Source organism: Hylobates moloch, unplaced genomic scaffold, assembly GCF_009828535.3.
Source record: "Hylobates moloch isolate HMO894 unplaced genomic scaffold, HMol_V3 SCAFFOLD_19, whole genome shotgun sequence".
In the NCBI taxonomy this organism is placed as follows: Eukaryota; Metazoa; Chordata; class Mammalia; order Primates; family Hylobatidae; genus Hylobates; species Hylobates moloch.
In genome coordinates, this window is record NW_026652294.1 from 19,243,652 (window position 1) to 19,269,505 (window position 25,854).

The following is a 25,854-nucleotide window of genomic DNA, read 5'->3' on the forward strand; positions in this document are numbered from 1 at the left end:
TTGGTTAAAATAACAGTGCTTAATAAAGATTGTTTAAACGAATGAATGAATAAAATTGAGATTCAGCGTGTTTGAGACGTTAAAAATCTCATAGTCTGCAAGGAGTAGGTGCCCAGAACAACACTCAAATGGTTTGGGAACTATGTCCTGTGCATTTAGCTTAGGAAAGACCTAAATTTCTTCAAATCCTTGAAAGTCTGTCATGTAGAAGAAGGAGTCGACTTATTCTATATTACTTCAGTCAACAGATCTGTATCTCATTACCTACAGAGCAGGGGATTTAAACTCCAAATAGAAATACTTTTTTAAAAAATTGAATGTTACTGTCTAACAATGGCATTTAGTCCATCTGCAGTTAGTCATCATTGGATGCTTTCGAGAAAAATCAAGTAACCACCTGTGAAAAATGCTGGGAAAAGATTTCTGAAGTTGGAGGAAGTAGGGAACCAACAACATAAAAAATTTTTAATTGTGATAAAATACACATAAAAATTTACCATCTTAACCATTTGTAAACGTACAGTTTAGTAGTACTAAGTATATTCACGTGTTGTGCAACAGTTCTCCAGAACATTTTCATCTTGCAAAACGGAAACCCTACACCCATTGAACAACTACTCCCTGTTTTAGTCCCTGGTACCCATCCTTCTTCTTTCTGTTTCTACAGACACTTCTTATAAGTGCTATCATATGGTATTTATCCTTTTGTGACTGGCTTATTTCACTTAGTATAGTGTTCTCGACACCCACCCATACTGTAGCGTGTGTCGGAATTTCCTTTTAGTACAGAAGGTTATTTCATTATATGTACACTGTATACCGCATTCTGTTTATCCATTAATCAGTAAACATTTAGATTGCTTCTGCCTTTCAACTGTTGTAAATAATACTGCTATTAACATGGGTGTACAAATATCTCTTTAAGACCCAGGCTGGGCGCAGTGGCTGACACCTGTAATCCCAGCACTTTGGGAGGCCAAGGCGGGTGGATTACTTGAGGTCATGAGTTTGAGACTAGCCTGCCCAACATGGTAAAACCCCATCTCTACTAACAACACAAAAATTAGCCGGGCGGTAGTGGTGCACACCTGTGTATCCCAGCTACTTGAGAGGCTGAGGAAGGAGAATCACTTGAGCCTGGGAGGTGGAGGTTGCAGTGAGCCAAGATCGCACCACTGCACTCCAGTCTAGGCAATAGAGTGAGATCCTGTCTCAAAAACAAACAAACAAACAAAACAAAACAAACTGTGCTTTCAATTCTTTTGGATATATACCGAGAAGTAGAATTGCCAGATCATATGATAATTCTATTTTAAAAATTTTAAGAAATTACTATTCTGTTTTCCATAGTGGCTGCACCACTTTACATTCCCACAAACAGTACACAAGGGTTCTAATTCCTCCACTCTTTGCCAATACTTGTTATTTTCATTGTTTTAAACAGTAACCACCCTAATGGGTGTGAGGAAACACATCATTATGGTTTTGATTTACATTTTCATACTGATTAGTGCTGTTGAGCAACACCCAATGTAATCACAAGGGCTCTTATAAGTGGAAGAGAGAGGAGAAAAATAGTATGTGAGAGTGATGCAATGTGAGAAAAACTAGGTGGGCCTTGCCGACTTTGAAGATAAAAGAGGCCAAAAGCCAAGGAATGTGGGCAGCCTCTAAAAGCTGGAAAAGGCAAAAAATGAATTATCCCTAGAGCCTCCAGAAGGAAATGCAACTCTGCTGACTTCAATAACTAAGATTGATTTTGGACTTCTGGCCTCCAAAACTAAAAGGTAATAAGTTTGTATTGTTTTAAGCCACCAAGTTGTGGTCATTTGTTACAGCAGCAATAGGGAACTAATACTGTATAACATTGTTATCCTATTTTAGATATAAGTAAACTAAAGTTTTATGAGGTCAAATAAATTCACCAAGATCACACAGCTCATGAGTGATAGAGTTGGAATTCCAATGCTGTTCCATTCCATTTCAAAACCTAGGTGCCCTGCCACCTCCCTTAGTATGATCTGCTGCTTGGGGAGAATTGGATCTTCTACATAGCTAACAGAGTCTCTGAGGTTAGCTGAATTATGATGCCATAGACCTGCAAAATAGGAAATACAAGAGGTCTTCAAAAAGTTAATGAATTAATGAAAAATGTGTATTATATAAAATGCATGGGTTTCAATTTTTGCATCAAAATAAACTCATACTAACCTGTTATAACATGTCTGAACAGGATCTAGTTTGAGGCACTAGGAAAGATAAGATGGCTGGGTATGGTGGCTCACGCCTGGAATCCCAGCACTTTGGGAGGCTGAGGTAGGTGGATCAGCTGAGGTTGGGAGGTCGAGAGCAGCCTGGCCAACGTGATGAAGCCCTGTCTCTACTAAAAATACAAAAAATTAGCCAGGCATGGTGGCAGGAGCCTGTAATCCCAACTACTTGGCAGGCTGAGGCCGGAGAATCACTTGAACCCAGGAGGTGGAGGTTGCAGTGAGCCGAGATTGTGCCACCACACTCCAGCCTGGGCAACAAGAGTGAAACTCCATCTCAAAAATAAAAAAAAAAATTAAAAAAAAAAGAAAGATAAGACATCAGTTTGAAAAGAGCTCCTATCAAAGCAACACGAATCCAACTAGAATGGAAGCAAGGACAAACATCAAATTGATAGTAAAGCTTGGGTGGAAGAATGGTGAAGTCATTCATGATTTCAAAAGTTTATGGGGACAATGCCCAAAGAAATTAGCAGTTTACAGATTGGGACACCACAGTCTCTGGGAAGCCTAATTCAGCCAACTCCATCAGAGGCAAATCATGGTACCACAGGCTCTAGCCTCCAGCATGTGGCTCCTCCTTCTCAGGGCACTGGGCACCTGGGCAGACAAAGCCAGAAAAGCCTAGAACAGGATGCAGAGTGGTAACATTAGAGCGCCACCTTGTCCTGCTGGCCACTGGGTGGCAGGGGCCGGTTTCAGTGAAGGTACTCACACCCACACTTCAAAGTCCAGCCTCTCCTTTTAGCGCAAGCTGGCCAGGAACTGGGGCCTGGAGTGGGGACTGCAGACACCACAGTGCCCGGGCTTCCCACTCCACAGGAACCGCTGCACCCACCCTGGCTGCGCTCCTCGGGAAGCAGGAGCAGCAGAAACTCAACCCCAGCCAGCCCTCCCCACCCAAGTGCCGGTTCCCTTTCCTGATGCCTCCTCCACCCACAGGGCCCTGTAGCCTCGTGGTGTCCACTACTGCGTGCCCGGGGGTCCCAGGCGGTCTCTGCAACACAGAGTAAGAGGAGGCGGGTCCAGGAAGCACCACGGGGCTGGGGCCCCTGCCACGCTCAGGAAACGCTGTGCGCCCGCCGCACTTGGGCAAAGAACAGGAGGAGGTGGCCGGGAAGAGGAGGACAGCTCCTCTCTTGGAGACCGCTGTCACTGACACCTCCACCGCCCGCCACCGGCAGTGCAGTCCCAGATGGCGCCCTTAACTCGTCCGTGCCTAGTACATGCAGCACCCAATGGCGCTGGCAGCCTGCCTCCTGCCACGGGCAGCGCAGCCCGGGATAACTCCCCAAAGCCGCTCTGTGCTGTGGGCGGTGCAGCCATGGATACCGCCCTCAACCAGCCCCCCGCCACAGGAAATGACTCCCGGGATAGCGCCCCAAATTAGCCCCCAGCCTCGGGCAGTGACGCCTGGAGTAGGTCACCCAACCCAACTCCTGCGCGGGCAGTGCAGCACCAGATAGCGCCCCTAAAACGCCCCCCGCCGCGGGCGGTGTAGCCCAGGATAGCGCCGCCAAGCCGGTACTCGCCACGGGAGTGTAGCGATAGGGCACCCAATCTGCCGCCCACCGCCGGCAGTGCAACCCCGGATAGCGCACCAAACTCACTCCCTGCCGGGCAGTGCAACCCCACATAGCATCCAACCCGCCTCCCCACCCAGCCACTGGCAGTCCGCCCCCGATAATGCCCCATACACGCTCCTGGCTGTGGTTAGTGCAGCCCATGGATAACGCCCCCAACCAGCCCCCAGCCATGGGGAGCGATGCCTCGGATAACACACCCAACAAGTTCCCCACCATGGGCACTGATGTCCCAGGTAGCGCCCCCAACCCGTGCCCCGCGGGGACCAGTGCAGCCATGGATAGCGCCCCCAACAAGCCCCTCCACTGTCCCCGCCGCTGCGGGAAATGACGCCCGGGATAACGCACCCAACCCTCCCCCGCCATGAGCAATGCAACACACACTACTGCTCCTTACACGCCCCCCACTACAGGCGGTGTAGCCAACAATGGCGCCCCCATCTCCCCCTGGCCTCGGGCAGTGTAGATCCCGATAGTGCATTCAACCCATCCCCCCTGCCCCTCACCCCCCACCGAGTCAACCACCGCCAGCAGTCCAACCCCAAATAGCGCACCCAACCCACTGCCTGCCAGGCAGTGCGGCCCCGCGATAGCACCCAACCCGCTCCTGGCTGTGGGCAGTGTAGCCCATAGAGAGAGCCCCCAACCAGCCCCCAGCCAAGGGCAGTGACGCCTCGGATATCATAGCCAACAAGTTCCCCGCCATGGGCACTGATGTCCCAGATAGCGCCCCCAACCCGTAACCCAGTGCGACCAGTACAGCCACGGATAGCGCCCCCAACAAGCCACCCCGCGGCTGCGGGAAATGACGCCCGATAAAGCACCCAACCTTCCCGCGCTGTAGGCAGTGTAACACCCAATACTGCCCCTAACACGCCTCCCAGCACTAGGGTGTAGCCCACAATAGCCCCCTCAATCCGCCCCCCCTCCCACCTCAGGCAGTGCAGCTCCCGAACGCGCATCCAACCTGTCCCCCTCCCCGCCCGCTGCCTGGGGCAGTGCGCCCTGGATAGCTCATCTACCCCGCCACCTTTCTACACTCTGGCTGCGGTCGAGTCTCCCTCACCGCCACCCACGGCAGCGAGCCGAGCCATGCTGCTGCAGGCTTTCAAGCCTCCAGCGTGGGACAGGTGACTCCTCCTCTAACCTGGACATGGAGCAGATGGGCTGGCAGACGCAGAAGTGCCTGGAATGGCAAGACCACGCCCCACACATACACAGACCGAGGTTATGCAAGTAAGGTTTCCGGACTACGTGTTCAGATTGGATGAGAGAAAAACCTCTAGGTCTACTCTAATTGTGCTTTATTTTCATGTTCTGACTGGATGAGAGCAAGTCTTAGGATAACCAATCAGAACATGATAACAAAGTCCAATCAGAGTAGGCCTAGAGGTTTCTCTCATCCGATCAGACCATGTAGTCCAGAAACTTCATTTGCATTAAACTCAGTATATAAAAGATGCCAAGAGGGGGCGGCTCGCCATTCCAGGCTCATCTGCGTCGGCCTGCGTAGCTGCTCTGTGCGGGGCTTAGAGGAGAAGGAGGAGGAGCCACTTGCCGCGCATGCCAGAGGCTAGAGTCATCTACTGCGCATGCTGGAGGTAGAGCCTACAGTGGCTCGCCTCGCTGCTGCGGTTGGTGGCCGCGAGAGAGACTACAGCGCAGCCAGAATGGTGAAAAGGTGGCAGAATAGGTTCGTTATCGCAGGCCGTACTGCCTGTGGCGTGGGGGGCGGGTTGGGGGCCCTATCCAGGGCGTCACTGCCCGTGTTGGGGGGCTGGTTGGGTGTGGTATCTCCGGCGTCACTGCCCACTGAGGGGAGTGAGGTGGGGGCGCTATCCGGGGGTGCGCTGCCTATGGCTGGAGATGGCTTGGGGCGCTATCCCAAGCTGTAATTCCTGCGGCAGTGGGGAGTTTTGGGGGCACTATCTGGGGATGCACTACCCGCGGCCGGGTAGGGGTGGTGAGTTGGTAGAACTATCGGATGCTGCAATGCCCTAATGCCCTTGTTGGGGACAGGTTGTGGGGTGCTAGTGGGTGCAACACTGCTGGTGGCGAGGGTGGGTGCTGCTATCCGGTGCTACTCTGCCTGTGGTGGACAGGGGCCGGTGTGATATCCAGGGCATCATTGCCTGCACCTGGGAGGTGGTTGGGGGCGCTATCCACGGCTGCACTGCCCACAGTGGGGAGCGGGTTGGGGGCACTATCTGGGGCTGCAATGCTGGTGGTGGGGGACGGGTTAGGGTTACTATAGGGTGCTACACTGCTGGCAGTGGGGAGAGGGGTGTTGAGGGCGCTCTCTGGGGGCTACACTGAGACAGGTAGCGGGGGGTTGTTGGGATTGGTACCAGGGCTGGACTGCCTATGGAGAGGGGGTGGAGGGGTTGGTTGGGGGCGCTATTGAGGGCCGGGTACACTGCCTGTGGTGAAGGGGTGGGTTGGGTGCTATCAGGGGTCTGTACTGCCTAGCAGGGAGCTGGTGGGTGTGCTATCTGGGGCTGCATTGGCTGCAGCAGGGGCAGGTTGAGTGCGCTATGGGGGCTACACTGCCCTGGGCAGGGGGTGGTTTAGGTGAGCTGTCTGTGGCTGCACTGCCCGAGGTGGGGAGTAAGTTTGGGTGCTATCTGTGGCTGCACTGCCTGGAGGCAGGAAGTGGGTTGAGGGTGCTATCATGGGGTGCTTTTCCCAGTGGGGAGCAGATAGGGGCACTATCTAGGGTTGCACTGCCTGCTGTAGGGGGCGATTTGGGTGCCATATCGGGGCATCACTGCCCACGGCAGGGATCTGGTTGGGGTCGCTACCCATGGCTACACTGTCTACAGCCACTGCCTATGGCAGGGAGTGGGTTGGGGGAGCTATCCCGGGCTGCGCTGCCCAAGGTAGGGGGTGGCTTGCGGGCCCCATTGGTGCTGCAGTGTCTGAGGCAGGGGCAGGTTGGGGTTGCCATCGGGTGCTACACTGCCGGCTGTGGGGGAGGGTTGGGGGCGCTATCGGGGGCTGCACTGCCCTTCTGGTGGCGGGCAGCGGAGGTGTCAGTGACAGCGGTGGTCAGAGGAGGTGAGAGGGACTCCAGTTTCTAGAGGGCCGTCTCCTCCTGCTCCTGGCCAGCACACAGCATTTCTGCGGGGATCCTGAGCATGGCCCAGCCCCTAGACCCGCTGTGGTTCCCAGGCCCGCGCCCTCTCACCATGTGTTGCTGAGACCGTCTGGGACCCCTGGGCACACAGCGGACATCACAGAGTGACAGGGCCCTGTGGGTGGAGGCGTCAGGAACAGCTACAGGCACTTGGGTGGGGAGGGCTGGCTGGGGTTGAGTTTCTGCTGCTTCTGCTTCCTGAGGAGCGCAGCCAGGTTCGTGTGGAGTGGGAAGCCCGGACACTGTACTGTGGTGTCTCCAGTCCCCACCCCAGGCCCCAGTTCCTGGTGAACTTGGGCCAAAAAGGGAGGCTGGACATTGGAGGGTAGGTGTGAGTGCCTTTGCTAAAACTGGTCCCTGCCACCCAGTGGCCAGCATGACAAGGTGAGACTCTAATGCTACCACTGTCTGCATCTTGTTCTAGGCTTATCTGACTTTGCCCGCCCAGTTGCTCTTTGCCAGGAGGAGGAGCCACTTATTCCATGCTGGAGGCTGGAGCTGGGGGCACCGCAGTTCACCTTGCTGTGGTTGGTCGTGGCGATGGAGACTGTAAAGCACCAGAGCGGTAGGAGAGCAGCGATGCAGACTGCAGAGTGCCAGAGCAGTAGGAGGGCGGCTGGCTGCTGCCTGGGCAAGGGCAGGGTTGCTGTGGTGTCCAGGTGGTAGGAGCCTTGTAGGGTGGACCAGTGGATTGAGGGCAACAGGAATGGTGGTTGTATTGGCATCAGCGCTAGTGGTGGCAGCAGCAGCAAGTCTGGAGGTTGGGAAGGTGGGTAGGAGCGCTGCAGGGCTGACCCGCCCGGCTCGGCCTGGCCTGGGGTGGGTAGGAAGCTGTGGGCCTCTGTGGCAGAGGTGGAGGCACAGCCTGGGGAAGGAGGAGTCTCCTCCGCTTCTCCTGCAGAATCTGGAGGGCACCCTCCTCCTGGTAGGTCCTGAGCCAGGCGTGAGTGGCAGCATTGTGTAATTATTAACAAAGTTTGGGTAGTGACTATTTGTGTATCTTTGTGCTTGTTTTTTGTTGGGATAGTCTTGGGCTTTTTTAAATTTCATGAATCAGGGAGGGGACAAAAGCTATAATAGGCCTCCTGATTCCCTTGCCTGTTCTTTTTCTTTTCTTCTCCTTATCATCGTTTTCTTGTTCCTCTTCATTTTCTTATGCTGCTGCTTCTATTTCTTGTAGCATGTGGAGGAGGGAGTGGGAAATAGAAATGAGGCTCTCTCTAGAAACAGTCACATCCTGGAGGAACGGTGATGTATTTTCTGATGAGGATTTTCATTCATGAGATGTGTGCGGAGTGACCCTGCCTAGGTGTCCAAAAGCCTCCTTGTCTATGCTGTGACTCCAGGCCCGGGAGGCAACCCCTTTTTTGTAGAAGAGCCTGTCCTGGAAGCATCTGTCCTGAGAGCACCCGATGGCACAGTAGGGAGCTGAGAGCAACTGAGTCGGGAGGGACAATGGCCAGCCCTTCCCAGGATTCCTGCTTTGGGCAGATGCTGGCCCACTGAGTTACAGCCCAGGGGCTGACAGGGGCGTCTTGTCCAAGCCACTGTGGCCAGGTGTTGCCAGGGCAGTGTGGTGTGGGATGACACTGAAGCTGCTGCACAGCCTGGGGTATTCATCTCTGACAGACTGAGGGCCAGGTACTGCACAGCCTGAGGTGTTCATCTTTACCAGACCGAAGGCCAGGCCCAGGGCGGCTCCCCATCCCCTGCCACAGCAAGGCCTCATTTGTTCCGCAAACTGACTCCATGTACCCGTCCTCCAGGCCCCTGAGTATGCCAGGCAGCAGGCCCAGTGAGCACTGGTCTCTCTGTGCTGCAGCCACGCACCTGCCTAGGGACCTCCTCCTCACCTGCCTGCCCCTCATGCCAGTCACACCCCACGTGCTATGAGGCTGAAGTCAAGCAGCAGAGAAGGCATAGAGAGCGACAAGCCCCGCAGCAGGGTCTGAAGGTGGCCTTCTCCAGGGCAGTGTCCTTGTCCAGCCCCCGGGCATGTGCCGCAGGCATTCGGGCCCTTTGCCTCTTCTTCCAAGGGAACCACAAACAGCCCTGGGGTCCAGGGGGTTATTGGCCAGATCTCCAGACAGCGACTCCAGGGTCCTGGTCTCCAAGGGAGAAGAGGGTTTGGGGAGAGGCCTTTGGGCAGGCGTGTGGCCCGTGCTGTTCCTGAGCAGGTCTGGCAGCTGGTGCGGGCCTGGCTAATGCACTTCCCGCTGGGCCCCTCTCCCTGGAGGAGAGCATGGCCTCTTTCCCAGCTGTCTTCCAGCCAAGATGCACAGAGGGCAGGCCCGAGATGCGGGTCACAGCCAAAGCAAGTGGCAGGTGCTGCTGCTTCCCAGGGGACATTGCCGTGGCTGTTCTGTGGCTCTGAGATGCTTGGGGTGCCCACCTGGAGCTGTGAGCTGGCCTGGCAGGCCTGGGAGGGCCCCATGCGCTCTTTTGAAAGTTCCCTTTTCTTGAATTTTACATAGAATCTTCCCATGTCCACTCTCTAGTACTCTTTTCTGCTATCCCCAGACAGTGCCAGCAGAGGCCACATGCTGTCTAAATATGGCCACAGGCACTCAGTGCAGGGTCCTGGCCTGAGGGGTCATGAGGCCAGCATCCCTCACTTTAGGTCCGGGAAATCAGTTCTCAGGCTTCCAAAACAGCTGAGACAGCTGCCACTTCCTGTCACTTAAGCCTGGTCTCTGTACCTCACTTTCCTTCTGGGACCTCAGTGCCTTCTTCCTACAAGATACTGGTGTTCATGTCACTAGCTCTGTGACTCGGGAGGAGACTGAGGCACACAGATGATCAGTTGTAATCACATGGGCTTGGGGTGAGGTCCAAAGTTAACCAGCACGTGGCTGAGATCTCAACCATAAAGTTTCTGATTCTAAAGTCAGGCTCTGGGGTGGAGTGAGTGTGTGCTTGGTATGTGGCTGAGTCTGTGATGGTCACAGCCTGTGTGAGGGGAGGATCCGGTCAAATCAGCAAAGGCACCGTCCCAGGCACAGAATGCGCATCCTGTGTTTGTCGGGGGGAGTCTGTCAGAGTCTTATTCTGGACTAGAGTCAGGGCTGGGTCACATAAGGTCAGGGCAGGGTGAGTGTGACCTTGGGGCTACAGGCAAGGTCAGGCATCCAAGGGGTCTCAACTCCCCCAAACAACCCCATCCTGCCAGGCCCCACTCCCCCTGTCCCTCCCTCCCATTGTTCAGTCCCCTCACCCCCTCACCATGTGCACCTGCAGTCTCATTCAGAGACACCCTCATCTTAGAGTCCCTGATGGTGGGGAGTTTGGCCCCTCAGAGGCCTTGGTTGCTTTGGTTAATCCATAATGCCTGGGCCTGGGTCCCCCACTGTTTCTCGTTCATCAGGGACATGGCAGCTGCCTTCACCAGGGCAGTGATGTGGCCCCGCAAGGGCAGGGACAGAGATGCAAGGTCTGGGCGATTTTTCCACAATTGCTGCAGAAAGAAAGTCCCTATAGAGCTCAGTCTCAGCCATCCCTGCCCTAGCCGTGAGCTGAACTGAATTTCAGGCATCTCAAGCCCATGGGAGAGGGGATCACCCAGGTCTCCCTCATCTCCATGGGCCTCCTGGGCACATTGCCAGGGTCCACTCCACCCCTGGACGCTGTCCCCAAGCTTCACCCTCTTATTATAAGTTGTACATTTTTGTTATGAAGATCTTTGAACACAAAAATAGGGAGACGAAAGAATAATAATGTCCCCAAGTTTCCCATCACCGAGTCCCCGTAATTTTTGATTTTCAAATAATGTTGACTCACCCACAACAGAGTAAACGATTCCCTCAGACAATAGTCTGAAGCAAATGCGAAAGCCATCACAAACTTCAATGGAGAGAATCAATGATTTCTTGACACGAAAAAATAGTTAACGAGGGTCTCACCAAATGTCTTGTGTATTTCATTGCATATATTTTTAGTTGACTTTGTGGTGCGTTACGTATTTGTGAATTTAACTTTAGTTTCTATGTGGAGTAAATACTTGATGTTATCAGTGGTGAATGTGTTTTTAGGCTCATTCTATCTGCAGCTGTCTCCCAAATGGCTGTCAGGCTTTTCCTGGCAAGGCAGGAGTGGCAGGAGCGGAGAACTGGTCCTGAGACCCTCCCACGGTCAGGATGCAGCCACCGCCTCCCTGAGCAGGAACCCAGTGCTTCCTTTAGCTTCTCTTTTCCTGAAAAATTGTTCTAGCATGAAGAGGCTCAGTGGGGTTCAGGCTGGACATTGGCATAACTGCTTCCTAGGACATGTGGTTACTTCTAGCAAAGCCACCCATGTTCATCATTCTTTTAGTGACGTTAGCTGTGTTTGATGATCGATAACTTTGTGCTTCAGATGAGAAGGAAGACAGAGGGTTGAGGCTTGCGTTCACCTCCTTCTCGTGACAGCTGCAGTGTGTCGGTGAAGGGACGGCCCAGCAGCTGTGCTATGAACCTAGGAGTGTGCTTGCTGCTTTGGAAAAACAGAAGAAGTATAGATTCTTCCCTTTTATTCACCACTTTGATAATGGACGATCTGGTGCTCGGCCATACTCCAGGATGAACAGAACAACATAGAGCCAGAGTGAGCTCCAGCATGTGAGGACATCTGACATGCGGGATCCACTGCGGTTATATTGAATCGGCGATCATGATGTGCTACAAAACATAAACATTTGCCCGCTGAGCACCTCCTCAGGGGGCACCTCATTTTCTTTCATTGCTCCGGAGGCTTCAGTGGCTCCTGATTTCTCAGAGGGTGAGAGGTCCTGTCTTGTCATGTCCCTTTCCTGCCCCAGGCCTGGGATCCTCCACTGATCCCACTTCCGTTAGTAGGAGGAGGTATTTAAGGACCATACTCTGGAGACTCTCTCATGTCCCCCATTCGAATAAGGAAATGGTAGCCATCACCCCACCTGACCCACCCAATGTAAAACCAGGTTGAGGGGTCCAGGGATCAAGGATGGAGCTTCCGTTTTGTTGAGGGGGACCAGCCGGGCCTCACTGGCCAGGGCCATCCCAACTGGGACAAGACCTGGGAAGATGGGGCTGAAACTCCTGGAGTCAGGGCTAGGTTAATGGGAAGGTTCCCAGGACACTGCACTCTAGGGTAACCAGCTTCTCCCTGGAGGGAGAGGGTACTCTCTGCATCACCCCATGGTATCACCAAGCAATCAGTGTTGAGTCAACTCCCCCAGGGAGACCCCGTATCCCTGTCCATGAAAATTCCTCCTAGTGGCATAAATGCCCTCTGGTAAACTCATCCCCATGACTGCATGATGGTTGGTGGGAAAACCAAACCCAAGACGCTGATGTCCTCCAGGGATCCTGCTGCTGGTCACAGGATGTCACTTGTCCCCTTACCTGTGGGGGCAGGGGTGAGGGGTGTGTGGACTCCATAATGGGCAGATGCCACCAGGGGGAGTGGCCAGAGCTTCCTTCCTCACAGCTGCAGTGGGGGCTGGGGGTAGGGGCATCCCAGGGAGGGGTTTTTGTATGAGCCTGTGTCACAATGTGGTGCTGGGTCTGCTGGCGGGCCTCCTGATGTTTCATGCCTGTGCCCATGGCAACAGGTGGGGCAGAACCATCCCCAGGCTCCCAGGTGCTTGCCTGGAAGTGCAGCGGCGGTGAGTGGGGCAAGTCTTCCCTCAAGCCCTGGGACAGCATCTGGGTGGGCTGGTTCCCAGACACAATGAAGGTACATGCAATTGTGTGTCAGCCTTGCTGCTGGGGGTGGGATATGGGGCAGCAGCCACAGGCAGGTGGCTCTCAGGCTCATGCACTTGGGTTTCCTTTGTCATGGAGCCGGCCTCCTTGGTGCACTGCATTGCCCATTCCCTGGGGTGTAGGACTCTTGTGTGGGCTAGAGTGCTGCAGACCATTCACACAGCTGGTCTAGCCGGCATCATGCTGCTGTAGCCCCCCAAGTGGATAAGGGGAGATGTGAGGGGGGCTCTAGGGATGTGGAGATGTAGGGCTGTTGGGCCCCAGGGCAAGAGGCAATCCTCATGGGGGCTGGGCTCTCAAAATGGCATGTGCTGGAGCTGCTTGGATCTAAAGTGCGTGTGTGGTACCAGAATGACTCCCTCTCTGGAACAATGCCATCGTGTGGACAAGTACGGGCAGCATAATCCTATGCTGTCTCAGGGCCCACGAGGGCTGAGGGGCTCTCTCATGGCCAGGGTTGCAGAAATCTGTGGTGGGAATGTGGACCCCTGGGAATCTCTCACTTACCTTTTCCCCTGCACTGGGGAGCTCATCTGGTCTTGCTTTTCTCTCCTTCTGTACCTCTGATGGTTCCTGTCACTTCCCCACTGAATTCCACCGTTCTCTCTTAGATGCTCTATTTGATGTGTGATTATCTGTTTTGCTCCTTCTTTGTGGAGGAGACGAATATTGGGCATCTCTAGTCAGTCACCTAGAAGCTCTCCTCCAAGTGTCATTTTTTTTTTTTGAGTTTTAAAGTTGGGCTGTTGGTCTTTTTATTCTGGATACAACTCCTTTGTCAGACATGTGCATACTCTAAGTATTTTCAGTTATTTTGTGGGTTGTTTGGTCATTTCCTTTAAGGTGACTTTTATTAGCTAGAAGTTTTCAATTTTGATGTAGTCCAATATATTGCTTTTTTCTCCTATGATTGGTAATTTTTGTGTCCCCTGTATGAAGACATTGTCTATTCCAAGGAGGTTTTATATATATATATATACACACACACACACACACACACACACACACACATACACATACACTATATACACACTATATGTATGTGTATATATGTATACATATGTATGTGTGTATATATGTACACATATATATTGATGTATACATGTATATATGTATACATATATGTCGATATATATGTATACATTGGGCTTGTCTCTTTCTCATTTATTCATGGGAGCTCTTTTTTTCGTGTTTTGTAATATCTTTTGGTCTCCACATTTTCAATTTCATTTGCACTGCCTTTTGATATACAAAATGTGTTTATTATTTTTAGGTTTCCTGTTTTATTTAAGAATGTTCCTCACCTTAAACCACTTGATAGAAAAATAGGAAAAGGTTATAAATAGGCAACTACTTGAAGTTGAAATAACTGATTAGTTAGCACTCCTGTGAGATTTTTCACCAAGGGAATTAGCAATATATATATATTTTTTTTGAAAAAGCAACAACTTTTGTTGCTACTGAGCCTACAGGGGAAACAGTCCTCCTGCTTGTTCCCTGTTCATAGGAATGTGAATTGCTTCAACTTTTTGGAAAGTAACTAATCAGTATCTATTAAAAGTGTAAGTAAACATAGCTGTGGCTAAGTTATACCACTACAGGATTCTATCTTGTAGAAATGAAACCATACAGTGTAAAAGATGATTGCTACAACACTATTTGTGGTGGCAAAGAGTACTTAACTTGAATGTCCATCTAAAGGGGAATTGTTGGCTGAATGCAGTGGCTCATGCCTGTAATCCCAGCGCTTTGGGAGGCTGAGGTGGGTAACTTGAAGTCAGGAGTTCAAGACCAGCCTGACATGGCAAGATCCCATCTCTGAAAAAAATAGGGTGTGGTGGCATGTACCTGTAGTCCCAGATACTTGGAAGGCAGAGGCAGGAGGATTTCTTTGGCCCAGAAGTTTTTCTTTTTCTTTTAATTTCTGGCCTTACTGAATCACTGGGCCCAGGAATTGGAGGCTGCAGCAAACCATGATAGTGCCACTGCATTCCAGCTTCAGTGACAGAGCAAGAACTTGTCTTAAAAAAAAAAGAAAGAAAAGAAAAAGCGGGAATTGCTAAGGAAATAAAATACATTCAGTATTATAAATTAGGCAGAAATTAAAATAAATATATTTGATCTACATTAGTTAGGCTTAGTAATGTCCCCAATGCAGTATAAAGAGAATAAAGTAAATTGCAATATAATATAGGATTTCAGTATGTCATTTCGAACAAAACAAAGACAACAAAACCCTAAAAAGACAATTGAAAGTAAGTCACAAAACCCAGAAGTCATAAGAAAAAAAGAAACAATTTGACTAAATATAAATTAAAGCTTCTGTACAATAAAAGACAACATAAAGTTACAAGGCAAGACATAGACTTTAGGAAAAAATACTTGCTATTCATATGCAAATAATAAATATACAGAATATGTAAAGAATATCTGTAAATGAATTAGAAAATTGGTACAGGATATCAAGTAATTCACAGAAAAAATATGAATAGCTAATAAATACATGCAAATACATACCATCTCACTAGTAAGTGGAGAAATACCAATTTAAAAAATGAAATTATTTTTCAATCGTCAAATTGACAAAAATTCACTACCATTGGTAATATACCCTGTAGTCAAGCATGTGAGTAAATAAAAACTCTCATACACTGATGAGAATATAAATTGGCAAATCCTTGGTGGAAAATAATTTTTAATCAAAATATTAATGCTTGTACACTTTGCTCCAGTATTCCATTTCTAGGAAAATAAAGAAAATAAAACTAGCAAATATGTCAAAAGATGAATATACAGGTATGTCTATTTGAGTATTGTAGATAATAGCAAATAATTGAAACCAACATGAATGTTCCTCAGTAGAAAACTGGCCAAATTATAGTGAACTATCCTATGGAACAATAGTGCAGCTATAAGAAGAAGGAGGGAGATCTATTTGTACAGATAGGCAAAGATCTCCAGCATATATTTTATGTGAAAAAGCCAGTCACAAAATAACACATAAAGGAAGATTGCATTTTGTAAATGTATGTGTATGTTTACATATGTATATAAATTAATAGAAAAATTACTTACTAGAACATATGCTTTAGCCTGTCTACTTCTTTGGGAAGTTAGTAACAGTAGATGAGAGGATTGGGTTGTCAGTGAAGAGTATTATATTTAATTCTACAGACCCAAGGGCATTGTTTGAATTTTTATAACAATATGATGGATATGTTTCTTTAATTTTTATTATTTTTACCCAGGAAGAGAGTCTTCAGCATGTGCTGAAAGTGCTCTCTCTTCCATGTTTCTTTTTTGAGATGGAGTCTTACTCTGTCACCCAGGCTGGAGTGCAGTGGTGTGGTCTCGGCTCATTGCAACCTCCGCCTCCCAGGTTCAAACGATTCTCCTGCCTCAGCCTCCTGAGTAGCTGGGACTACAGGCGCCTGCTACCACGCCCAGCTAATTTTTTGTATTTTTAGTAGAGACAAGGTTTCACTATGTTAGCCAGGCTGGTCTCGAACTCCTGACCTCGTCATCTGCCCACCTCATCCTCCCAAAGTGCTGGGATTACAGGTGTGAGCCACTGCGCCCGGCCCTCTTCCATGTTTCTTACGTAATTTATTAAAACATATTTTAGTTTATTGACTTGCTTACAAAAAGGTGGTTTTAAACCTCTCTACAATTCTACATAGAGATAATTGTCATTCACTGTGTTAAAACAGAAATAAAGACAGAGAAATATGTGTATTCAAGGATGCCAATAAATGTTAATATCTAAAATTAGATTGTGATAATTATTGCAAAACTCTGTGAAGATATTAAAATACACTGAATTATATGCTTTAGATACATTTTATAATATGTGAATTATATTTTAATGAAGCAGTTAAAAATCAATGGTTTGATGTTTTAGTATTCAGTGACAAATGGCTTTAAGATGTAAGCAATAATTTCCAGTATATTTAAAAGATATTTACAATGGATATTTCTAGTTCACCCCCCTGTCAACTATTAGAAAACATTTTTATTTTTTAAATCCTTGAAATAACTGAGCGAAGGTCGCCTCATAGGAGAAGTCACTGTTGTGTAGATGAGGAGGTTACTAGGTGAGGCAGAGTTGGAAGAGGCATTCTTTTCAAATGGTATTATTAGGTACAGTCACCATGAACTTCAGAAAGCAAGTATGAGGTAGGGCAATTTGCCTGGTGTATTAGTCTGTTCTCACACTGCTAATAAAGACATACCGGAGACTGGGTAATTTATAAAGGAGAGAGGTTTAATGGACCCACAGTTCAGCATGGCTGAGGAGGCCTCAGGAAGCTTACAGTCATGGTGGAAGGGGAAGTAAACATGTCCTTCTTCACAAGGCGGCGAGAGAAAGAAGTGCAAAGCGAAGTGGGGGGAAGCCCCTTATAAAACCATCAGATCTCATGAGAACTCACGATCACAACAGCAGCAGCATGGGGATAACCGCCCTCACAGTTCAATTACCTCCCACCAGGTCCTTCCCACAACACGTGGAGATTATGGGAACTACAATCCATGATGAGAGCTGGGTGGGGACACAGCCAAACCCTATCACCTGGTCATTTCCTTTTTAAGGCTTCACATATAAGTGAGATCCTATAGCATTTGTCTTTCTGTGTCTGGCTTATTTCACTTAGCGTAATGTTCTGCAGGTTCATTCACATTGTTGCAAGTGGCAGGATTTCCTTCATTTTTATGTCTGAATCATATTCCATTATGTATATATACAACATTCTCATCATTCATCCATCACAGCACACTTAAATTGTTTCTGTATCTTAGCTATTGTGAATAGTGCTGCAATGAAAAGTTGAACTCATAGAAGCAGAGAGTAGATGATGGTTGCCTGGGGCGAAGGGGTAGGTAACTGGGGAGGTATTAGAGTACAAACCTTCACTCATAAGATGAATATATTCTGAGGGTGCAAAGGATAGCATGGTGACTGTACCTAATAATACTGTATTGTGTGCTTGAAATTTACTAAGAGTCTATCAGTTGTTCTCACCGCACACACAGAAAAGGTAAACATGTGAGGTGATAGATGTGTTAGTTAACTTGATTGTGGTTATTGTTTCAGAATGTATAGTGTATCAAATCACCACGTTGTACATCCTAAATATAAACAATTTTCATTTGTTTACTATACCTCAATAAAGCTGGAAAAATAGAATTTAGACCTGTGTGTCTTGTTTACACACGTAGAGGTCACTTCACAGTTTTATAAATTATCAACTCTTAGTGACACAAAGGAACAACAAAAGCAAAATATCCAGTCTGTAGTCATCTCATTGGATAAAATTACCAACTGCTCATTTTTTTTTTTTTTTTGCCACACAACATACTATAAAATGAAAATCACTAAAATTATCCTTCGGTTCATTATTAAGAATTATTCATTATTCTAGTGGCTCGGATAGAGTTCAGGCATAGTAGCCGTAAATAAAGACCACCACAGCCAGGAGGAGGATGGCATTGATGTTCACTATTGTCCTCCACAAGGGCCTCTCAGACGTGTCTGTGAGCTTCTTGCTCAAGGCTTCCTCCTCCTCCTTGGTTAGCTTGGGTCCCTTCTGCAAACCGCAGAACAAGTCATAAGCTTTCTTGAGGCATCCACGTGATTGCTCAGGGTAATCTGGAACAAAGATAAGCAAATGATCGCAGAAGATCTAGATCACAAAGGAACTAGAAATCCTTGTCAGTGTAGTACCTTATGACTGTAAAAAACGATTACTATCAGCTGGGAGTGTTAAGAGGAATCCCTGAGGAAATATAGATGAATTTAATCATATAAAAACAGGCAACTTTTGCATGGCATAAAGTTCAATAAACAAAGTAAAAACAAATGACAAAATGGGGGAAACGTTTGCATATTCTATTACAAAGGGTTTAATATCTTTAATATATAATGGGTTTCTAAAAATAGGTAAGAAAAGGCTATCAACAGCCTCATGTCAGCATATTAGAGAGATGAATAAACAGTTGAAAGAAAAAAGACACATGGTTCTCAAGCTCACTCAAAAAAGAGAAATGTAAACTAAACCTATACCACTTTCTCATCTATCAGTGGGAAAAATACAGAAGTTTCACAACATACTAAGTTAGTGAGTTTGGGTGGAAACAGGCACTCTTCTATATCGTTGCTAGGGAAGCAAGTCCCCTATGGAGGGGAATTAGTAGCATATTGCAAAATCATATAGGCATGAACCCTTTGACCCAACAACTGAACTCCACAAAATCTATCCTCAGCTTACACTGGCAAAAAATACAGAAAGACCCATGTATATGGGTATCTGTTGCAGCACTGGAAAATTTAATACTTCTAAACTCAAATGTTTATAAAAATCATAATTAAAGTAAGATTATACTTAAAAAGAAATGATAATGAAAATTATACAAATTAAAAGCTGTGAAATTTAAAACAGTATTACTTTGAGGGAAATGTATATGGCCTTATTTATATAGAAAAGAACAATCAAAGAAAAATCAAAAGAAAAATCAAATTTCCAGATTTACTGGAAATGAATGAGTTAATATGCAACTTAGTAAAAAAAAAATAAGAGAATAAACCCAAATAATGTAAATGGAAGGGAATACAAATAAAAAACAGAAAGGATGAAATAGAAAAGAAGGAAAATAATAGAAATGACAAAGCCAGAAGTTAGTTCTTTGAGAAAAGTAAACTAGACAAATCTTTAGTAAGATTAAGAAAAAAGATAAATCACAAAATATACTAGAGATTGAAAGGATAACACAACTATAGAGGCAGCATAGATGGATAAGTAGACACTATAAATAACTTTATGCCAATATACTTAAAATGTGCACTAAATGGACACAATCCTAGAAATATATAATTTTCCAAAAACAGTTAATGAAGAAATGGAAACTCTACATAGTTCTATAGCCGTTATATAAATTTGATCGATAATTAAGATGTGCAACACACACAGACATACAGCGCTTATGGTATTATTGGCAAAATACCAAAATTCAATGACAACATTATTTCAATCTTACTAAAATATTTTCATAAAATGGAAAAATAGGCTAATTTCTGATTCATTCTATGATAACTCTATGATCTTAATACCAAAACCAAAGACTTAGTACAAAACCAGAAAATGATAGGCCAGTCATACTCAGGAATGCTGATATAAAAAGTCAAAAGGAACAGAAAGCACTGACTCTTCACTTTGAAGAAACCAAACCAAAACAGACAATTATTGTCCAGTTTAAGACAACATATTGTGAAGTGCTAAACCTTATCTGAGGTTTAAAAAACATTAGGTAAACAAAGAGCCAGGGGGATGACTGATGGAGAAATTTTCATGAAGGAAGTGAGATTAGAACTTAGTTTTAAAGAATAAGCATTTTTTCCCCCTTGGACAGGAGGTAGAAATATTCTAGGGAGCTTGGCACATGTGGGGAAAAGCGAGACAACCTGTCTGCCTGGAATAGAGGGTATGTTAGAGAAAATACTGAGAAATAAAGTTGGAGAGAAGGTGGGGCTAGATGCTTATTTGCAGACAATCACGATTGACCACTTACTATGTAACTAGGAACAGGCGAGTCTGTAACTGATTGTCATCTCAGTAACTAAGGATGGATGATGGGTGGACAAACCAACCAATGGACAGGCAGATGAATAGATGGATTTAATATGTTGTCTTGGTTTTTGGAAAGGTAAAAATTTAAAGTTTCAGTTTGTCATAAATCTAACAGGCTTTTCAGAAGCTGGATTTAATGACACTAAAAGAAAACCTTAAACAAGCCTGTGCACAGAGTTCCTACATGGAAACCAAATGTAAACCAAATATTACCTTCTTCAACACCATCATCTGTTTCTTCCTGACTTTTCTCTTCTGCGTCTATATCGATTCGCTCCTCTGTACTGTTCCGAAGAACCCAGCACAGGCGGTACAGCTGAACAGGGACCATACAAAAGTGCATTAGTAATAGGCAAATGTTTGCAGTAATAGAATGGTACTTTTGTTTATTGTCTGGTTTAAAAAAAAAAATCAAACCATACAGGAGAATATAGATCACAAAGAAAAGGCTTCCTACCACACTCACTCACCAAAACATACTCATCATTTTAAATGTTTTTCTGTTTTTAATTCTTCTGGGTGCTATTTAGAACTTCAAATGATATACTTAAAAATACCTACTTCTGGATTTGTAATTTCAGCAAAGTTGAAGATTTAGCTAACCTACACTATACCCCAGCTTCACTCATTGTCCTTAACATCCAACAGTTATTAGCCACATCATGATTTCCTTCAGTTTATCTAGTGGTTGCTTTTATAACTTTCAAACTATCTTCTTAAATTCTATTTCTGGATCCATCACATTTGGCTGGTATCTATGTACTATTCTTGAATTCCAGTTGCAATTAGTACCCTTACACACTGCTTTTCCTAACCCATCTCCAAACTTCTGTCAGCTATACCATTATTTTAAACTATTATGCTTTATATAATTGTTATTATTTTCTGTAAATATATTAAGATTTCCATTGTTAGTCTGTATGTTGATTTAAGCATTTGAAAATAGAATTGATGCTGTATGTACCGATTGGACACAAGTAAATATCAGCCCTGGGTCATTCTAAGGAAATTGCTCCAAGTATCAATGTTTTTTTTGTTTCGTTTTGTTTTGTTTTTAATAAGAAGGAGTTTCTATCTTGTTGCTCAGCTGGAGTGCACTGATGCGATCTCTGCTCACTGCAACCTCCGCCTCCTGGGCTCAAGCAATTCTCCTGCCTCAGCCTCCCAAGTAGCTGGGATTACTAAAGGTGACTGCCACCATGCCCGGCTAATCTTTGTATTTCTAGTAGAGATGGGGTTTCACTATGTTTTTGGCCAGGCTGGTCTCAAACTCCTGACCTCAGATGATCCACCCACCTTGGCCTCCCAGAGTACTGGGATGACAGGTATGAGCCACTGTGCCCAGCCTATCAGTGGGTTTTAAACCTTTATAATCTATCCTATTCTAAGTTATACCTCATTTTAATTTGGCTCATGACTTTCTTGTACAAATTTACTAGAATTTGTAATTGGTTTTATTTGTTCTTGACATAACATATGGCTTTACCTTCTAAGATTCCTAGTCATATCTTCATAAGCTCTTATTCACAGGAGTTCTTATATTAGATCCACTTTCTTTGTTAAAAACTCTCTTCTTGGGAGGCCTTCAATTTGTTTAATTACGCATAGTGTAATTTCTAGTTTTGCTGAAAAACTATCATCATGGGACATCTCATTTCTGCACTGTTAGGCTAGGTTCACAACAGTTTTCATGACTTTCTCTGAAATAACCATGATATTTATCAGTCTATTTTGAAAGTTAAACCTTGCAGCATATTAATGAAACATAAACATAAATCAGAAAAATGGTCTCACTGGTCCTTCAGACAATATTTTTTTCCTAAAAATTAGTAAAATTGGTTACTTCTATTGGCAAATAAGAATTTAACATATATATATTTAAAAACTATGATATGTTTTCTAGTGTTCTTTCATCTAACTCAATATTCAGCGTAAATATTTAGTTAGGAATTTCAGTGACATGTCCTTGGTGAAACATTTTGAACTGTGCTGTATTTCAGGTTTCCCATTCACACATAATCTACTGGCTACTTCTCAGGAAAATATATAAAGAAGCATTGCTTCAAAATTATGAGTGATAAATTCAAAATACATAAAAGCTACACATGTTTAGTCATAAATTCAAACAATTCAAACAGTATTAGTATATAAGCAGTATTTATATTTTAAAAATAATTAATTAATATTTGTTGGGCCCCTAGAGTGTCTCCCCACTCCCCGAGATGCCTCTTATTGAAAATCTTAGGTGGGTATGCTCTAAGATTTTTTTTGTATGCTTAGACAAACAGCTATATGCCTACATGTGTTTTATTTCAGAAAGTGCTATTATACATTATTATATTATTCTGCACATATTTTTCCACTTAACCATATTATGAACTTTTTTTTTCAAAGCAAATAATAGAGCTCCCTCGTGTTTCTAAACAGCTGCGTAATGTTCAATGCACTGTGTTTGTGCGCTCATTCCCTTTGTGATGAAATCTGGATTTTCTCCCAGCTATTTCCTATTTGAAAACTTTTGCAGAGAAAATCCTTATACATATATTTTTCCTACTTGAACAAGTATTTATACACAATAAGCTCCTAAAACTGGGATTGTTGATTCATAAGTTTTTATCCATAAGTACTACCCAATTGCTCTACTATAAATTATAAAATGTATGCACTCTCCCAACAGTTTGGACTGTGGGAGTTTTCCCACAACACTAATATCAACCACTAACATTAAATATTATTCATATTAAACATTTTTGCCAAATTGAAAGGCAAAAATGCATCTCATTATTCTATTCTTTCTTTTCCTGCCCCCTGGTACCGTGTACTTTCCTCCCATCTCTGTGCCAGTCAGTGTTCATGCTGTATATGAAATCCTGTTGGCCCAAACAGGCACAGCCCAGATGACAGCTCTGCTGTGAAGTCTTTCCCAGTGTCTTTGGAAACACCAATTATTCTCTTCCTGGTGTCCTATGACAATGCTGTAGATTGACTTCCCAACTACACCGTGAAGTTTACAAATATAATGTCCATTTTCTAATCCCTTACTTTTTAATTCACTGGTGCTTTGCACATACTAGGTGCAAATTGTTCTTTATTTCAGTGACTGAATGGTAATCTCTTAGGGTTCTTCTAGCTCTAGAGGTACAACGAATACATTTCCTGGAACTCATACACTCATACAATAAAAGGCAAAGAACTCTTATTTTAAAGTTAGCATATATCCATTACTCATCACTCACATGTACATCAGGAATGGGTTTTGTTAAGAGGGAAATTCCCAGGACGACCAGCATGGACCCAAAAAAGAGAACGATGGAAAAGTACAGATAGTGCACTCCACAAATAATCTTGGGACAGTTACTGGGAGCCAAGCAACTCCCTGTTCCATAAGCAAACTCTGTTATCATACGAATGAGACCCATCGCAAGTCCAACCATTAGACCCCAGAATGCTCCCTACAAAAGAAGCAAGAAGAAAATCAGAATGTTTAGAAAATATGAGAAGCTTATTCAAGTAAGTCATAATTATAATCCTGCCTGCTTTCTCAGTTAAGGACCAACAAATGGCTAACCTTGGGCACAAGGTTACCGAAGTAGAGAAAATCGCAAATGCATGTGCTTCTTAGCTGGATGCTGCTTTCCATGGTCCTGAACTGTACATATCACTGCACCGTTGTTGATTCTCCAATACCAGGACACTACTGTCTACACTGACCCAAGCCGAAGTTTTCCTTGCCTTTTGTTTCATAGTTAGATCAAAATACTTGTGATTTATTTAATAAAATAAGCAGAAGTATCAATTATGTTACACAGTTTCCAGCGCTGATATTAGGTAGTTTTGAGAGTTCTATGAAGCTCTTGATAATTTATTTCTGTGAGGAGTTGATGGGGGTGGAAACATGTGTCTGTTCCTCTGCTCAAGATGTTATGTTTTAGAAAAACAGTATTGCATGGAGATTAATGGTATGAGCTTTGGATGGAAGAAGATCTAAGCCTGAATACCAAGATCCCACTTACTAAATTAAGTAACATGTGGAAAGCACATAGATACTAACCCCTCTGCACCTGTTCCTCATCTGCAAATCATAATAGTAAAGCTAGTACTAAGGAACAATTGAAAGATTAAGGGTACGTGATCCACAATAATCAATTAATTACATATATCACAATAGCAATGAACACAGTTTGAATTCTTACTAGTGTGGTAGGTTTTCTTCTAAGAATTTCACATATTTTATCTCACTTAATCCTCACAACAATCTCATAGGATAGGTGCTATCATTATCTTCATTTTACAGAGACTCAAGTAATTTGCTTAGGATCACAATACGATTAGGTGGTATAGCCATGATTGGGCCCTGGCAGTCTGCCTCCCAAACGTGTTCCTCAACTCTGCACCTTGTATGTATGTAATATTTTGTAAGAAACATATAAAGACTGTACTAGGAATGTGTGCTATATTTTTATACTTTAGTAAGGATCAGGAATTGTGGCTGACCTCAACTAAAATTAAGATGGGCCATGACTTGCATAAATAGGGTAGAAAGAATGTATTTTGATACCCCAGTGAAATAAACAATTTTTTTCTCACCCTAGCAGGGAAATTTTTTTTTCCAGTTTTCACTCACCTGTTCATTGACTCTTTTACAGAAGATGGCAAGCACAAAGACAGCTGCAATTGGAGGCCCAAGGTAGCTAGAAATTGATTCTGTGTAATGGATTAGTTGTCCATTTTGAGACACTTGTACCAATGGGACCCACACAATGCTCACAACAGTTAATAGAAGAACAAATATCCTGAGAAGAAAACAACATAATTTAAAAATTAAACAAAAGCAATATAGTTACTTCCATTGTGCTTTAGTTCTAGCGTTCATTCTTGTTGTCACTCGTTGATTTTCCAAACAAAATCAAGCTCCTTGACCCTACATAAACCCATGCTGTGCTTAATGGTGATCTTTTAGTAAAATGCCAGTAAAGCAATTGCTTGTCTATAATTAATCATAATAGCTTCATCTATGAGATTAAATATCTATTCATAAAAATAGTTAAAATATCAGTGATTAATAACTCTAATACACTACATGTAGTATATCAGCTGGAAATAAATACTGCACTATTTCTATTAACCAGTGATTATTTGTATGATAAAGAAAACAGACTTCCATTTTTTGTTCTTTTCCTAGCTTGCAGGGAACAAAGTTGGTTTCCATAGGTGAGAATGGAAACAGCCTCTATCTCAGAATGCTGAGTAAATCAGCAAGAAATGCTAACTTGTGCATTTTACTACTTGAGTACTTCAGCAGGTAAAAAGCAAGTTAAAGGCTCCTGTTGTCCAGGGAGCATGACTTCTTCACCTTTCTAAACTGCAGCATTGTCTGTGCTTGTTCTGTGAGTAAATGAACCAACACAATTTGCTAGAATGTGCATAAAAGGCCATTCATCTCTCTCTGCTCACATGAAACAGAGAAGCAGTTGTGGGGTGGAGGAAGGAACAAGCATTTGGGCAGGAGACTGAAGCACAAAT

The 25,854-nt window shown here is 45.0% G+C and overlaps 1 protein-coding gene and 2 long non-coding RNA genes across 4 annotated transcripts in view; 1 reads left to right on the plus strand and 2 right to left on the minus strand.

The window, feature by feature from the left end:
* The window catches only part of LOC116459214 (uncharacterized), a 21,475-nt gene extending 17,181 nt beyond the window's left edge, over nucleotides 1-4,294 (minus strand). For both annotated transcript variants that reach the window (XR_004245486.2, XR_004245485.2), the window contains exons 1-2: nucleotides 2,212-4,294; nucleotides 1,926-2,098 (exon numbers count right to left, since the gene is read on the minus strand). This is a non-coding gene — a long non-coding RNA (uncharacterized LOC116459214). The remainder of the gene's footprint in view (nucleotides 1-1,925; nucleotides 2,099-2,211) is intronic.
* A 932-nt stretch (nucleotides 4,295-5,226) lies between these two features.
* On the plus strand, nucleotides 5,227-12,273 carry LOC116459212 (uncharacterized). The gene is made up of 3 exons (XR_004245481.2): nucleotides 5,227-5,546; nucleotides 7,414-7,554; nucleotides 11,340-12,273. It is a non-coding gene; the product is annotated as an uncharacterized LOC116459212 (long non-coding RNA).
* A 5,739-nt stretch (nucleotides 12,274-18,012) lies between these two features.
* SLC5A4 (solute carrier family 5 member 4) overlaps nucleotides 18,013-25,854 on the minus strand; it is a 36,830-nt gene continuing 28,988 nt past the window's right edge. Inside the window, exons 12-15 of the mRNA XM_032139521.2 lie at nucleotides 24,956-25,124; nucleotides 23,568-23,783; nucleotides 20,545-20,647; nucleotides 18,013-18,356 (exon numbers count right to left, since the gene is read on the minus strand). Coding sequence (XP_031995412.1) covers nucleotides 18,145-18,356; nucleotides 20,545-20,647; nucleotides 23,568-23,783; nucleotides 24,956-25,124 — 700 coding nt within the window. The 3' untranslated portion in view covers nucleotides 18,013-18,144. The remainder of the gene's footprint in view (nucleotides 18,357-20,544; nucleotides 20,648-23,567; nucleotides 23,784-24,955; nucleotides 25,125-25,854) is intronic.